At 39.2% G+C, this 17,120-nt stretch overlaps 1 protein-coding gene across 6 annotated transcripts in view; it reads left to right on the top strand.

Annotated features, from left to right (window-relative positions):
* Positions 1-14,937, top strand: part of EPS8 (EGFR pathway substrate 8, signaling adaptor) — a 140,917-nt gene extending 125,980 nt beyond the window's left edge. For all 6 annotated transcript variants that reach the window (XM_069807808.1, XM_069807807.1, XM_069807810.1 and 3 more), the window contains exons 19-22: positions 3,659-3,896; positions 7,473-7,653; positions 8,101-8,230; positions 13,474-14,937. In XM_069807808.1, coding sequence (XP_069663909.1) covers positions 3,659-3,896; positions 7,473-7,653; positions 8,101-8,230; positions 13,474-13,587 — 663 coding nt within the window. In that variant the 3' untranslated portion in view covers positions 13,588-14,937. The remainder of the gene's footprint in view (positions 1-3,658; positions 3,897-7,472; positions 7,654-8,100; positions 8,231-13,473) is intronic.
* The last annotated feature ends 2,183 nt before the right edge of the window (positions 14,938-17,120 follow it).

The raw sequence follows: 17,120 nt of genomic DNA, 5'->3' as shown, positions 1-17,120 counted from the left end.
CCCTTTTGGGTGAAGACAAGTAGTTGGTTCTCCCTTAGCTCTTAAAATGAGTCTCAAGAAAACATCCAAACCACAGTGCCATTGATAAAACTGAGGCTGAATGCTCTGCAGCCCTCTTGGTTAACTCCTGTCACTGTGCAAACAGGAATGTGGCACTAAAATGTTTGGAAAGAGAGTAAATAGGAAGCTTTGTGTCTGTGTTAACTTAATGAGAGCACTTCCCAGCACTAACGCTAGTTATGGTTGTGTCCAATGCCTCTTTGATGTCTGTATTTGCTATAGTTTGAATACACATATTCCCTTTTTTGATGCCAAAATGTATTTGAAAATATGTTGTCCCCAGTTTTTTACAATGATCGAGAATTAGGGTTGATACTGTTAGCACTTTTACTCAAGCTTATTATTTTGCTTGCGTTAAAAATAGATCAAATCATAGTGAATCTTGATTTTTGACAACATGCAGTTGTAGTGTGTTGACAAAGAGCTTTGGGACCTCTTTCTTCCTGTAAATACAAAGATTTTCTGGCAAAAAATACGAAAAAAGAAAATAAATGTAGTCGCAGTAAGCTTTTCTGATATATCCAGATTTTTAATGAGTGTGTATCGTCACTGTTCCAAATAATTTAAAGGATTTGTTCCTATTTACATAAGTTGAGGATCGCAAGTTTATTTTTAAAGGAAAAAAATATGAGGAAGAATGGAAAACAAAACCCAGAATTGTTCATTGTTCCTATGGCTGTCAGCAAATTAGTGAGTACACGTCTGTCAGCAGTGACCTTTACCTTATCTTCTAAGCTAGCCAACATTTCTTAAGCAAAAATAAATAAGTTCCTTTTTTATAATGTGCCGTGACTTAATGCATATTGTTCTACAGTTGCAAGTGTTCTCTACATTCACCTTATGATCTTCAATCCATTGTAAGTTTTTTTTGTTTGGGTTTTGTTTTTTATTAAACCTCTTTCTAAGTTTCTGTCTGGGTAGGTGCTTTGAAAAGACTTCATTGCTTTTATGGTGTCACATATGTATGTTTTGTAGCCAGCACTCCACTCATTATTTAAAAGAAAATGAGAATAACTCACTATGTGAGTTGCTTAGTGATTAAGAAGAGCTAATTATTAGCACTGTTGTTCCTTTGTTTTAAATTGCTAATGTGTATGAAATTTCAGGATTGATGTGTGAGGCAGTTACTTCTTACCTTTCTAACATTGTTTGATGTGATTTACTCCATTTTCCTCACAGCAATTGCTGGGAGAGCTTTCAGAGGTAACAAAATTACTCTTCTGATATTGAACCTCAAAAATTACTTTTATGGACTATGTAGTCGCCAAATTCTATAGTGCATGCTTGTTTGTAGCAATGAATAGAAGTGATGAGATGAATGTGTGGATGTCCTCAAAAGATCTGGAGTTAAAAAAAGAAGTGTTAAAAAAAGAAATGTTAAATGTGATTTGAATGTATAATTGGCTTTTGCGCACTGTTCAACAAAATGTGAAGTTATTTCAACATAGTTTCATCTGTAAATTTAGAATTTGAGTGATGCTTCCAGTTTAATTTTTATTTTCACTCCAGCAAGTCATTTTGATGAGGCTTTTGTGAGTGCAGTACAACATGTTTTTGAAGCTACATCAGTAGTATCCATTGAGAGCTACATGTAGCATTTAGCTATCGCTTTTTCTGGATTATGATTGTGGTGATTTGCAGTTGATGCCTTGGTTTGTAATGAATCCTTTCTACCATAAAAAAAGCCTTGCTTTTTCCTTGCGTGTTGTTTAAGAAGGTTGGGGCACACATAAGGGTACGTTGTGGAGATAACAGTCTAGGAACTGGATTCTGTGAACAAGATTAAAAAAAATGTGAATATCATTAGAACATCTTAATATCTGTGAAATCTTAAAATTAATTAACAAGATTTTGGATATACCACAGTACACCTGTATACAATAAATTAGGGTATATTTACTATATACCTGGTAGGGTACTCTCTTCCCACCAAAGGACAGGTTTCTTAAATATACATTACTCTGCTTGTTCTCTTTTATATTATGCATTTCACTTTTCTTGGCATTTGACATTTAAAAAAACATTTATTGTCTTAACATCGAAGTAGTATAATACAGAAAAGTCAATCATATGATTTTTTTTTTGATCTCTCCACAGTGCACTACACAAGGTGGACACAAAATAATTGAGATGAATGCCTTTGAGCAACTAAATGCTAAGGGAGGAAAAAAAAAGAAAGAAACAAACAAAAAACCAAAAAGGTTTAATGGGGAATGTATTATAAGACTATATGTTTGCTTCAGTAGCTGACTATTACAATTTAAGTGAAAAATTGTCTAAGGGAAACAAAAGGCTTATTTCCTAGGCTTAATTGACTTGCCATAGAAGCTGATGGGATAAATTTTCTGCTGGTATAACTCAGCATAACTTAGCTGTAATTGTCCCAGGTTACATTGACTACAAAATGCCTTGTCCATCAGTTAGACTTACTGAGTTGGGGATTGCTGCGTAAGGGCAGTTGCTGACATTTAATGAAAGTTTGATTGTTGTCAGGGCAGTGATCTGCTGCTCAGATTCTAACATATGGCTCCTACAAATATTTCCTTACTTGATCTGCCATAAACCCTCTGCCTGCAAGGAAATAGGGAAAGGTATTTCAGGAAGGAGCAATGAATCTGGGGAATGTACTCATCTATTTTCATACCAAAGTAAGCAGACTTCTCATGACTAAGAAATGAGGCATCTCTATTGAGCAAACAAACTTCAATATTAAACTTTCAAGCTATGTTAGTCCAAAATGGTGGAGAGGGAGCAATGTTAAAACAGTGAGATGTGGAGTTTGAAAGAAAAGGGTAGCATAGGTTGCTTACCTGTCTGTCATTGGGATTGCTTTGGGAAAATACATGCATCTTCCTGTAACTGGTGCCATTCTAAATGCAAAGAAGGAGAAAAGAAATTATTCCCCCAAATTATTCTTGAGACACCTGCTCGTTAGTTATTAGCAGCAAGATAATTTGCATGTTGTTAGAACGTTGCGTAAAGCGGGAAGAAACAACAGCCCTATTCCAAGAATTGTGGAGTTTGGGGGTTGGGTTTTTTTAATTGGATTATTGCATTGAGGTGGCATGTAGTAGCCACATAAATAGCTGAAAAGGCACAAGTGAATGGGTAGGAGGAGCAGGAACCTCTTAAATGGTGTGTGCAGTTCAAGAAACACTGTGTTATCTCAAGCCCAGTGACGTTTGTAAGTTAAACCATTAGTCAGGCTTAGGTGTGGCTGGATATGTTCATATTTCTCTAAAATATACATTTTTACACTAAGTCCAACAGTTCAAAAATTTTGGAAACTGTTAAAAAGTGCCAGTAATGGAAGTTTGGGATTTAAAAACAATTTGATTTCTAGAACTCATCTGTTTGAAAGAAACAAACGTGTTTGAGATGATGTCATTGCTGTGAATTTTTGTCCGACAGAGAAGGAAATTGATGCCAAATCAAGTTTTGGCACATTTTGGAACTATATCTGGCAAATAAGATGTCTTTGTGTAATAAATTAAATCAGTTGGTGCAAAGCATCCCAGCATTTTCTGCAGAAACCTGAGTTTGTCTGATGTCTTGTCCAAGTTTTGCTGTCGAACTGAGCGTCTCTGCATCTTTTCAGAAACAAAGGACGGACTACGTCGCAAAACAACCCGATCCAGTTCCTGCTACTCCTTCACCACCTCCAACACCCGCTCCTGTCCCTGTGGCTGTCCCCCTCCCTCCTAGCGCACCAGCACCTATACCGGTTCCTGTGCCCAAAGCGCCAGCAACCATCAGCCGCCAAAGCAGCACATCTAGCGACAGCGGTGGTAGTGTTGCACGAGACGCCCAGAGGCAGAAGCAAGTTGCTGTGGATCGTAAGTTTGTCTAAGAAGCAAGAAAAAAAGTATTTCTCCCATTCCCGTGTGTTTTGCTTAATCCTTAAATTCCTTAAAACCTTCTGTTTCAGATAAATGTTTATGAAGTATTTAGCTTTAACCCTATGTTTAAAACACACATTTTCTATGTATGTGTATTCTGACTCTCGCTAATCACAACAGTAAGTAGGGACAAAACACTTCTGCACTTGTCCCAGTCCTAAATCTTCTCCTTTTATGACTGTCTGGGATCTTCAGTCAGTGGTTTGCAATGCCGTAAATGGCCATGCTGGTATTCTGGCTAATGTATGTTTTCCACCTGAACTCACTGACACATTGCAATCTAAATTGCTTTTAAAATCAGTTAGGCTGTTTTTACGCTTCTGTCCATGGTCATCCATATTTCTAGGGCATTTGCACCATTCTGAAACATGTATCCAGGGCTTGCAAGAAGACTTACAGGTCTGGCTGATGCATAGAAACCATGTTGTAATAGTGTTGTAGGAGACTCCTCTTATAATCAGGTCCCCTTAGCTTGGTCAAAGCAAGAGCAACTGGCAGGCTGCTGAGCAAACTTTCATGTGCTTGTCTTAGGAGGATGAGAGAACATACTGCATAGCCCTTTAGCTGGAAAACATGGTAACTTGCATCCAGCAGTGTGTGGGAGTCATGGAAAGTTCTGATTAAGGTCACCTTGTAAATATAAAGCCGAACTGATGCTGAGGCTCCTACTCTCTATTGACTGAAAGCAAGTTAGGTTCGGAGAACTTTAGTCAATAATTTCTGTCCTAAATGCACTTTAAGCAATGTGATTGCTTGGCTCGAAAATAACTGAAACTTGTAGGCAAGCATTTGCTATAGCTTTGCCAGTTACAGCAGTTAAAATAATGAGTTTTTTGCAGTTTAAGAGTTGATAGCTTTTCCGATCCTCTGCCTCCCTGCCCTATCAGAAAATCCTGCTTCCACCTGAGGTAAAAACTGGCACTGAGTGCAATCCTTTCTGCAGAAGGGCTTCTTTTCCCCCTTGTCCCCAGTGGATGGGAAGCATGCCTGCTTGGATCACCACACTCAGTTGGTGGAGCCTGCTTTGACATTGCCTGGTGGTAGACAAGCTCTTGCCTAAGCTCTGACTCAAGAAGGCTCTGGGACTTTTTTAACATTTTCAGCTAGGCTTTTCTAGGCTGGCTGGAAATTATAAATGGAGAACAGCCTGGCAGGAGGAACAGGCTTCAGTGCTGTTTTGCAAAGAAACAGTAGGGCCAGCTTCTGTCTTTGTCCTCTTTGGGGCAGTTTGTTACTTAAATAAAAACAGAAACCCACGCACTTACAAAAGATGCGGAAAGTGAGGGTGAATTTCACACACACATATGCACAAAAATGATAATTTTATTTCTATGTAAGAAGGACTTTGCATCCTGTAGCAGGTATGTTTCCTTGAATCCACAATGGCCTCTATCCCTTACGGGTGGAAAACATGAAGAACATCCTGAAAACATCCTGGCTTCGGGTGGAGGGTGTGAGGTGTGAAGGGTTGCTCTAGACTAAGTGGTTACAAGACATCTGTTGCCCTCTCTGCCTCTAAGGCCCTGCGCCACACACATGAGCTCCTGTGCCCTCCCGGGAGCTATCGCTCAAGCCCAGTTGATGGGTTTCGGGTACCTCACAGCCCTCGCAAAATATCTGCCTCGGCAAAGGCAGTGGGCAGCCCTGCCCCTTCTTGGGCAACCTGCTGCCCAGGTACCCGCCTGAACCCCGCAGAGACCACGCAGCGTGGTACCTGCTTCACACCAAGGGTATCCTGTTTGTTTATGGTAATGCATCGAACAACAGTAAGAATCTGTTATCTAACAGCTAAATATTTATCTTTTGATATAGTCTTGGTCTAGATAAAACATCAGTCTTTCAAAATCTGTGTAAATAGAAGGAAGATAGCCGTTTTCTTGCTCTCTTCCTGTTTGGGAAAATAACTGGTGCGTGCTTCGATAACGTTGCCTAAAGGCTTTACTCATATATCTCATCTCAGACCTTCACATATCACTGAGCACATGTCATTTTGGCTTCCGATTCACACTTGGAGGTGGAGGGGGAACCCAACAAAATAGGGCCTGAATGCCTCACATATCTTACTAGAGATATTTTGTCTGCTTTCAACCTGGGGCTATTTTGTAAAAGAAAAAAGAAAATGGCTAAACCAAGGATATTTCTTTTTTTGTTGTGGTGATTAAAAAAGAATAAATCCTAAAAGCCTACATAAAGCTTGTTTTCATTTGTCTGATGGGCTAGAGATCCTTGGAGAGGTTTGGGGAGAAGATAAAAGGAAAGTAGAGAAAGAAACATTTTTACTGTCTTAGAGTTTTTTTATGTTGAAGTTGTGTTGCTTTTCTCTGTTGCTGTTGGTGTAATGGGAGAAAAGGAATAGCTTTTGCCATCTGAGTGAATCAGGGAAGGTGCTGCAGTTACTGTTTGTGTATCAAAGTGAGAAGGTTGAATAAAGATGACTAAAAATATTTCAGCAAGGAGATCCTGAGAATTTTTGAGATCAGTTGAAGTTGTGTGTCAGAGTATTTCCATAGTAATTCCAGAGTTATTGCGTGGAGAGTTTTAACTGTGCTAAATCAGAGTCTTCTCTGTGCCCAGAAAGTTATTTACACCCTTTTGGATTCTATCTATTTTTGTGAAATTGCACATAAAAGGTTCTATGGATTTTTTAAACAATTTTCAGTGTTGTCATAATTGATTTTGTTGAAAAGCATTTCAGTTTGTCACCTGCTAATTACCAGCAACTGAACTAAATGCTTCAGACAAATGGGTTCTGTGGGATAGCAGATTTGTACAGTTTTGTGGGTTGGGGTTTTTTTTGGTTTTTTTTTTTTTAAAAGTCTTTCCCATTTCCTGTGTGTCTGGTGATGAGAGTTAACTACTTTTTTATTTCTTCTTTTTTTAATGCAAGGTGTGACATTGTTTCAGCTAACCAGTCACTCTAGGCTTGGAGTGAATTCAAATTTCTTAAAACCACTTCAAAAACGTGATTACTATAATAGCTTATTAGATATAAGGTGATATGTGTCAGCAGCAGTGAAATCTTTTTGCCTACATTGATTTGCAATAAAAAGTTGAGCTTTCAATTAAAAAATGTTTGTGGAGAGTGCTGCCTTTCCACAGTGTAAGCAATATTATATTATTCCTCATCTATTTTGTTTTCATTTTTAAAACATCATAATTCTATTTGAAGAAATGCAGACTGTGATAATTGAATAACCCTCTGTGATCATTTTGTTCTACAGCTTGGGTGCTGTCAGACTGATCTACACCTCTGTGCAAAATCAAGCTCATCTCTTTCTAGGGTCTCACTTGAATTTGGGGATGGTTTTTTTGCTCTCTTTTTGTTTTGCAAAGAGAGGAGTGGGAATATTGAAATCTTCCCTGCGGAAAAAGGAGAATAATAATTCCGTCAGATCTAGTGAATGAATCTTTAAAGAAAGAAAAAAAAAAATTAAGATTGGAAGTGTAATGTAAGAAATTACCTGGCTTTGATAAAGCAGTCTTGAGAATAACTCCTGTTATATCTCTCTCTAGGCAGGAAATCGCAGATGGAGGAGGTGCAGGATGAACTTGTCCACCGGCTCACCATCGGCCGAGGCGCTGCCCAGAGGAAGTTCCATGTGCCACGACCAAACATCCCGGTAGTTAACATCACTTACGACTCTTCACCTGAGGATGTGAAAGCGTGGTTGCAGTCCAAAGGATTCAACCCCGTGTAAGTTTGAGTGCAAGTGTAAGAAAACTTTTAAAAATTATTTTCCTGTCAGTAATTAGGATGTGGTCTGCCCACTTTTCAAAATCAAGCAGCCTTCTGAAAATCAAGACACATCAGCTGCACCCTTGAAAAAAAGAATTTGTTTTTTCACATATATATACATAGATATTTATGTATCTATGTGTCTATATTATATATACATATATATCATTGTGGTTAAAGATCTATAGAGATATAGATATATTTAGGAAAAAAATTTATATATATTAGCTTCCACCAAAAGGCACTTGTAACAGATACTGAATTGACTTCGGGTCCTGCTGCATTAAGTTTTGTCTTGATTTAATAGCCCTATCTAAGAGAATGTAGGATGAAGCTAACCTACTTCTTTCCCTTGGTTAGTGTATTTTTGCTTATTTCTTGTTTGTTCCCTTGGTGTGACCCCAGGACTGTCAATAGCCTCGGTGTGCTGACGGGTGCTCAGCTTTTCTCCCTCAATAAAGACGAACTGAGGACTGTTTGCCCAGAAGGGTCTAGAGTTTACAGCCAAATTACGGTACAGAAATCTGCCTTGGAGGTATGTATAACTCTTCTTACTAACCTAATGCTGGGTCACCACTTTTGAACGTAGAGAACTAAATAGCTCTTTCTGTGAGGCAGCTGGGTTTTTTCTCAGTTCCCATCACGTTGATAAGCACTATTTGTACCTGAGTTATTTGGTATTAATCCATTGAAACAGCATCCATCAAACCACTGGGTGGGATCCCTCCCCACTTCTAAAGGGGTTCACGAAGCGTTAGAAAAAGTGCAAGGTAGTAGTCAAGTTTAAGACATTGTGTGCTGTAATCAGGCTGCAAGAAGACAAAATGAGCCAAAGAAGGCTTTGGGGAAAATAATAGGTGAGAGTAAAATGCCCTTTTTCTTGCTGCTTGCTCTGCCTGGTACTTGGACAAACAGGTACTCCTGGTACTTTTGGTGGTGGTGAGTTAGTTTTGCTTTATCTCTGTAGAGGAGATTTGATATGTTAGGTGTAAGTGATAGAGTGAGCTCACTGTTGAATCTCAAGGCCTTTCAGGTGAAATGCTGGGGCATCTGTATTGGTGGGTTCCTAACTGGGGGAAAACACATTTGACACTGTGCTAGCAGAGTTACTGAGCTAAGGATAGAAGTATTGTACCTCTGTATTCATTGCTCTGTGGCAGTTTGCTTTAATTACAGTAGTGTTGTTCCTTAAACACCTTAAAAACTGGAATAGAGAGTTGTGCTAGGGAGAATGCTAACCAATTTTAAACCAGGAGAATGGCAGGTGCATGTACTTCTTTTTTTAAAACTTGCTGTGGCAAGCAGAGAAATGGACTTGATACTGTCTAGAGGTGAGACTAACCCAAAGGAGAAGCTATATTCTTCATATCCTGTTTAAAAGAAAATCTTGAAAAAGTTTAAAATGTCTTTCTATCCCCTTATGAAGCTGGGGATGAAGTCTTGCTTAAATGATTTTAAGCTTTAACTACCAGGCTTATTTTTAAAGACAAGTTTATGATGATGCGTGTTTTACAATTTACTTGATCAGTTTGGATCACAGCACAGGGCTTTCTAACACTGTTAAAATTGCTTTATTCCCTTCTTCAAGCCCTGTCTTGTGAGAGGAAGGGAGAAATATTTCACTTTTATTCTTAGGAATATATGTCACTAAAGTCCAGAGCAATCCATCATTTCCTAGTGAAGATACATGTGTATTCTCCAACTTTTCTGGAATGTCAGCAATCTTATTTCAGTTTCGTAAGGTTTCCATGTACTGAGATGGAAGTGCCTTTGTGGCAGAAGTTGGTTTGAGAAGCAAAGATGCACTGGATTGTAGAAGTTTGTCCTTTTTTTTTCCCCTCCATGTTGTTACTCTGCTTGCCTCAGGTCTCGCTCTGCAGGAAACTGAGCAGTCAAAACTTGTCTAATAAACACTCTACAAGTGTTGTTAAACTCCAAGTACCTGTTTATTAAGGTCATTGGAATTTGTTAGTGAAAAGGTAATTGAAATATTTATTTGTGCCTCAGTTATTTGAGGTTTAACGGATGAATTTCAGAATTTATGCAATTTCTGATTGCTTTAGCCCATTGTTTGCTGAATTACCCAAAACATTGTCACATCTTCCTTTCTGTCTGTATAATATTTCAAGTCACAGGGTTTAGGAAGACTGTCCTTATTTAAGAGAAGCTATAGGAAGATGAGCTTGCATGTTGCAAACAGGGCTATGTTCTTGCTGCTCAAACTAGAAACGCTTCTAATAACAGAAGCATTTAAGCACACACATACTTGTACCAGTGTCAGGCCTATTTTACAATTGAATGCTTTTTATAAGCAGTTACTGGGTTATGGATTTGACCACTGTAATTGTCCTATGTGATTAATCAGTGATAATTTTCATGAAGTTCTCTGGCATCCTTTATGCAGTACTTGCGGTGTCATATTGCAGTAAATGACCTGGGTGTTAAGTACAAATAGCAATAATAGCCAGAGACAGAGCAAACCCACACACTCCCTAGCATTGCTGAACTCCATGCCTTGTCTTTATTTGTTATTTCTACTTGGGATCTTCCACAAGTATTTCTGGATTTCTGCAAGCCAATGAAAGGCTTACCTTTTGGATTTGGGGCTGCATTCCCAAATACGGACAACCAGATCTTCACCTTTATACAGCTGCAACTTTCTTTTTCCTGTTGTTCTACCTCAGGCAGAGGAATTTGTTATTTTGTAATTGGAATTCCAATTGTTGTTGGAATTTAATAATTTTACCCTTATGAGGAAAAAAATGAATAAGTACCACACTTTCAATTGTTTTTCTTTATTTTCATGGTGTGCTGGGTTTGGCTGGGATAGAGTTAATGTTCTTCACAGTAGCTAGTATGTGGCTACATGTTGGATTTGCGCTGAAAACAGTGCTGATAACACAGGGATGTTGTCGTTCCTGCTGAGCAGTGCTCACACCGAGCCAAGGCCTTTTCTGCTCCTCACCCCACCCCACCAGCGAGGAGGCTGGGGGGGCACAAGGGGTTGGGAGGGGACACAGCCGGGACAGCTGACCCCAACTGACCAAGGGATATCCCAGACCACAGGACGTCATGCTCAGCATAGAAAGCTGGGGGGAGAAGGAGGAAGGGAGGGATGTTTGGAGTGATGGTGTTTGTGTCCCCAAGTCACCGTTACGGGTGCTGGAGCCCTGCTGTCCTGGAGATGGCTGAACTCCTGCCTGCCCATGGGAAGTGGGGAATGAATTCCTTGTTTTGCTTTGCTTGTGTGCACAGCTTTTGCTTTAAAGCAAAAACTGTCTATCTCGATCCATAAGTTTTCTCACTTTTACCCTTCCGATTCTCTCCCCCATCCCACCGCAGGGGGAGTGAGCGAGCAACTGTGTGGGGCTTAGTTGCCAGCTGGGGTTAACACAACATAGGGTAACTCCATTCGTCCTTGAATCACACCAGATTTTAATACATCCAAGGAAGCAAGATTCTTAATGGAGTTTTGTGGCCCTTGTATAAACATGACCAAGTAACAGACTGCAAGTGCGGGGAAGGTGTTTGGGGTTTATCAGCCAGCTTTCTAGGTCTGGCCAAGCAAAAGCTGAAAGATAACTCTGTATGAGAGCAGTGAGTCAAGACAGCAGAGAGCTGGCTGTAGCCGGGGCCAAACACCTTTCTGCCAGGGGAAATGGTGGTGGCGAGCAGCAGTGTCTCAGGAGGAGGCAGGGTGCACCACACTCTTTGTACTGATCAGAGTATCCTTCTCAGGAGCTGTTTTCTGGGGCTGCTCCAGGGAGTTGAAGTTCACCTTGTATGCCAAGTACAGGGTATTATAGCAGCTTGGCTCATCATATATGTGGATTTACTTTTTCATTGCAAAGTGAAAACATTAGTAGCCTCCATGATTATGAGTTCTTATGTGTCCATTTCCTCAACTTTTGTTGAGCATTTCAAGCTCTGGTCTTGAAAAACACTACAGAAGAAAAGTGTAGAGACACAATATCCTGAGCACCACCTCTGTCATCTCCAGAAGGGAACACTTCAGGTCCACATTCTCATTGTCTTCCTAGTGCATCAATGGGAAACGCAGGCAGACATGGCTTTAAAATTGAAAATGGTTTATGTCTAATATATGTATCAAATTGCCTGGAAAAATAGCTTATTCTTTGACACCTCGGTGAAAGGAACAACCCGGGCGCAGAGGTGGGATTGAACAGTAGAGGTTAGAGACTAAGCTGGGTAAATCACTAAGGCTAAGGTCTAGCAGTCTGTTCCAAAAATTGTATTCCTAAAACCAGCCCTAGGCTACCGAGCTATGCTGTACCCTGCCTCTGAGTAGGATGTGCCTGTTGTGCTAAGTCACAGGATGTATTGCAGTTGGTTTAGTTGAGCAGCATTTCAAGCTCATCAGTCATGTTACCGATGTTATCAGGAAGGTAAACTGTTTCAGCCTCGGCTGCTCAGTCATTTTCAGAAAAATATTTCTACGTGACCTCTGATAAAGCACGTTGTTGGGTATCTGTTGATGTTTTTCCTGCGTGACTTCAGTAATGGGTGACTGCTGCACTTGCTCTGTATCTGAAACCAAGTGGGCAAGGACAAGATGAATTAAGACAAATAAAACTGCTCTCTCACCTTCAGAGAGTCAATTATAAGTCCCCTGCTTTGCCCTTCCACTCTGGGAGAAGAAAGCAATGGTAATTTACCTAGGAGAAGCATCCTAGCCTCTCTCCCTGTGGACACCTAACCTGTCTGCCAGGTAATGGCATCAGATAATGTATTGTAATAGATGTAATGGGATAAATCTAAATTAAATTTTATGTAATGGGATAAATTTTCAGAGTTCAGAATCAGTGGAAAGATTTTGCTCTTAACAGCCCTGAAATTTGTTTTACAAATTTCAAAAACAGTTTCTGCTTCCTTATTCAGAAGCTATTTTGGAAGCTAGTTTTGAAGCTTGGAAGGTCACGTCATAGGCAAATAACACAGTGGCAGATATGGCTCTTGCTTTATAATCCTCTAGTTTTATTCAAAGTCATGCACGCTTTGGAAAGTTCTGCTCTAGTGGGTATGTGTCCTGGCCTTGCTAATAACTTCATTTACGTTGTCAAAGCAATCTGTTTGCAGCTAGCTCAGCAGACCTATTTTTCAACCTAAAAGGTGAAATAAAGCCTTGTCCTCACAATACTTCACTGTTGCTAATATAGTAATATGATTCAATTCTTATTACTGTGCTCAAACTTTGAAACCTGTGTCTCTGAACAGCAAATGCATGACGGTGTATTGTGTAATGTGAGATACTGAGACCGAATCCTTACTTGGGCCTTGGCTGTGCAAACACATGTGCGTGCATGAATTTTGTGTTTACATAAATCTAAAACCACCAAGGGTTTATGTGCTTTCATTTCTAGATACGATTGCCCTGATTTTTAAGTACTCAAGGGTGGAATCCTGACAAACTTGTTGAGCTTTAACTCAGCTTTTACTGAAGCCATATTTCACCCCATATTCCCATAAAGGTACGACACTTCCAGGGGCTTGCATGAGAATTAAAGATGAGAAGCAGTGCTGAAAGTCAAGCTGACGCTTTTAATGCTCTGGAGGTTCTTTTCTGGTCCATATTTACACTAGTGAATACTTTCCTATTCCAAATGTTATTTAACCAGATTCTTAGTGCATTTTTAGTTCTGGAGCTGCAAGGTGGGTTTAAGTTGTTCAAACACCTATCTTAATAATAATCCTGGCAGAGGAACTTCATGACATGTCAAACCCACAAGTAAACTCTTTTTCTTTTTTATTTGTTTGTAGGCTAACAGTGGTAGTTCAGAACTGCAAGAAATTATGAGAAGACGACAAGAAAAAATCAGTGCAGCTGCCACAGATTCAGGTGTGGAGTCCTTTGATGAAGGAAGCAGCCACTAAATGTGTTTCCTCTTTTCTTTAATTCTATTGTCCATAGCATTATACCATCCAGCTTTGCTTTAGGAAGCAGTGAAGGTGAATGTCTTACTATATTGTAAACGTAACTAGCCATCATAAAGAAAATTTACAGTAGTCTCCACAGAAGTACCTGCTGCTGGCTTCTCATCATTAAAAATGTACAGATGAGAAATTCAATGGAGGTTCCTGACGGGTGAAAATATTGGCACATGATTCATTTACACCCAAAGATGAGTCCTGACTTTATGGAATTAACATGACAGGTAAACTGGAACATGTCTTTGTGATTCATCCGAGGGAAGCTGAGCCAGCAATAAAAAAGCATTTGAACCTTTCAGTAATAACAAGATTCTGAATCCCATCTCTTGCTGTAGTGGGCAATTATGTCTTTTTGGCTCAGTCTGTCTTGTCATGCATTGGGCTGCAGGATGTTTACTGAAGTCATTGATGCCAGCAATCAGAGAGGAACTGTTTAGGGCATGAACAGCAGCCCAACATAGACTGAATCCTTCTTGCATCACTCCCAAGATGTTTTATTACTAATGATGCTGTTTATAGCAAAATAATACTCTGTACATTGATTTTATCAATACTTCACTCGTAATGAACTATAATATTGCACAAGAAGGAATAACTAGAAAATATTAACACAACTCGGCTCAAAGGGGTGATCAGATCTGCTGTAGGTAGCCTTGAAACTATTTGCAGTACTTTTTTTTTTTTTTTTAATATACTTGCGGTTTTTTGTCTGTAACTTAACCCATCAAAAGAACAGTGTATAATCTAGACTTCTCTGTGTGTTGATCCCAGATGTGAGTTTTTCCTTATCTAAAAAGCTATTGTTCCTTTATAAATGTAATCTTTTGGAAAAGTGGATTCCTGGAGGCAAAAGGGGGAGAAAAGGAAACATCCCTCCCAGCAAATATTTTTGAAGATGCAATGATTTTTGTCACAAAATGTTCTGTTATTTCACATGGTTGTGTGATTTTATATATGATATATGTATTATATATAATATATAATATCACTTAATTTAGACAAATTTAATCATCTAGTTTGATTAAGTTTCATAGTGCCTTCTTCACATGAATCAGCTTAAAGTCTGCAATAAACAGTATTTCTTGTCTGTTAAATAGTTGTATCTTTGTGGCTACAAAGATGGTATTGAAATAAGAAAGTGTTCTTGATTTTTGCCATTAGTTTGCTCTTCCTCTGCGTACAAGGGAAAAAAGAATCCTATTCGTTTTTCGTAAAAAAAATTAAAAACTTAATAAAAGTGTTTAGTGCCATTTATTGTAAATGTCCTTACAAATACATCTTCTGTGCATTGGTTATGTGTCCATGTATATTTTTACATTTCATGTATATTCTCTATGCCTGTGAAAAGTACGTAGGTTCTACACTTGTCATTTAAATGTAGTCTTATCCAGAAATGGGTCAAGAAGTGACAAATCCCAAACTGAAGACTCCAGCTGCCACAGCTATAACTAAGAAATGGATTCTTGTCTTACCCAGTTGAAAGAAACGATGATTTTTGATTGCTTTCTCCCTATAGGAAGCATTTGAACCAGCACACGTGCATGGTAACTGTATCCGTTCAACCTGTATACATAGCTTTAGGGGGGAAAATGGTCTGTCTCACTGCCTGTCCCCTCATTGAAGGTCAGGCCCAGACCTCCAAAGGCTTGATGTATTCGCTGATACACGTTTACAATTTCTTCTTCCCCACCCTCTCTAGTAAGCGTCCATACCTAGCCTGAAGAGCGTTCACTGTACAGCAAAGTCCCCTACACTGGGTGGTGAATGACTAAAGAAAGAAAGGAAGATCTGAAGCTACTCTTACATAGATGCTTCGTTACTTGTAAGTACCAGGAGCAGGAAATTTCTAAAAAGGTCTTTGAAACTCATATTTAAAAATAAGGGTCGCTGTCTTTTCTCATGGAAAGTGTGTCTGATTCCATAAAAGGCCTTGTGGTGGTTACCTGCACCTCTATTCCCCTGTTTGTTACCGAAATATCAAGCTGATCTTCATATTCTCTGCAAGCTTATTCTAGCATTCAGCATAGGGTTTGCTTTTGCCCAGAAGGAGGCATCAGCTCTGAGACTTTTCAGACTTTGTGGAGTTTGGCATGCGGACGTCTTGGAGGAAGCGCCCATGTTTCATCTCCGAGAGAAAAGAGGTGCCTTCACAACTGGTTTTTGGAAGCTGGCTTTCTGTGTAGCTGTTAAGTTATATAGAAAGAGCCAGACAAGTTTGAATGTGGTCAGTGTGCTCAGAGGCATCTTTGGAGATGGGAGACCCCTTCCAGATACTTGAGGGATAAGCAGAGTAATTTTGGGGTTTGGTTGGTTGGTTTGTTTCTGTGTTTTTTCATAGTTTTTAAATTAACTACTGATGACTTAATACAGTACAACTCGAGTTGTATTTTACCCTTTAACTTTGCTGAACTAGACTTTATGATTTCTGTGTTATGGTCTGTGAAATCTGAATGCCATTAAGGCAGATATTTCTCTCTTTGCTGGAATTTCCTTGATGGTTTAAAGCACTGCAGGGAGCTTCACCCCTCTGCTGCGCAGTTTTTGAATTTTAAGCTTGTTGGCAGTTATGAGAAATCAAAAGGGGATCTCATTTGGCGTTCCTCAAATGAAAATAAAATGTTTTCTTTGAAATTTTCAGTGTCTTAAACGAAAACAGTGGTAAAACGTGATGTTTCATTCAATGTTTGCTTTAGGATTATGAGCTGTGAGGATTATTTTTTTTACACTAATATTTTAGAAAGATGTGATATGTGAAAGTGCCATTGAAAGGGAAACAAAACAGGTTTTTTAAATGTCAGAAAAGTGCCGTATATGTCGAAAAAGGAGTCGTGTTTGATAACATAGGAATTACTTTGCTATTTTGCTGCCATTGAGTGCCTTTTTAACTGGGTGGAGGGGGTTTTAGCAGCCTGTGTTCACTCAGCAGTTTTATGCTTTCTAAGCGCATACCTTTTCACATCAGCAAGGCACTTCTTCCCACTCCTTTAGTCTGCTTGTTCCCTTGGGATGCCATGGGGAGAGAAAACCACTGTGAAACCTCACATTTAATTCAGAAAGAAAGAACACTTCTAACCAATATTGATGCATGGAACAGTTTACTTACCGTCTAGCAATTCAAATGTTAAACAGTGCTTTGCTCTGGCAAATTGTGATCTATAAGTGAGATTTTTATACATACTTTTATTGCTCAAAGCATTGTGCTATATAAAAGTTTGTGTTTTGAGTGGGGCTGGGAAATAAGTGCAGACTTCCACATTATGGATGTGTGCAGAAATCAGTGGTTTATGGGGGAGTAGATATCCAAAATGATACGATATTCTGAAATGTGCAGGGCTCCCAGTGACTTTGTATTCATCAGTGTTTGTGAAACTCTGAAAGTGTCCCTGGAAGTGCTTTGCTGGACAGTAACATCAGTACTTTGCTAATTTAACTAAGGGAACAAATAGAAATCCATGAATAACTGTATGATGTGGATT

Source organism: Haliaeetus albicilla, chromosome 19, assembly GCF_947461875.1.
Source record: "Haliaeetus albicilla chromosome 19, bHalAlb1.1, whole genome shotgun sequence".
Classification (NCBI taxonomy): domain Eukaryota; kingdom Metazoa; phylum Chordata; class Aves; order Accipitriformes; family Accipitridae; genus Haliaeetus; species Haliaeetus albicilla.
Note: the sequence above shows the minus strand (reverse complement) of the source record. Positions and strands in the feature narration are given on the sequence as shown.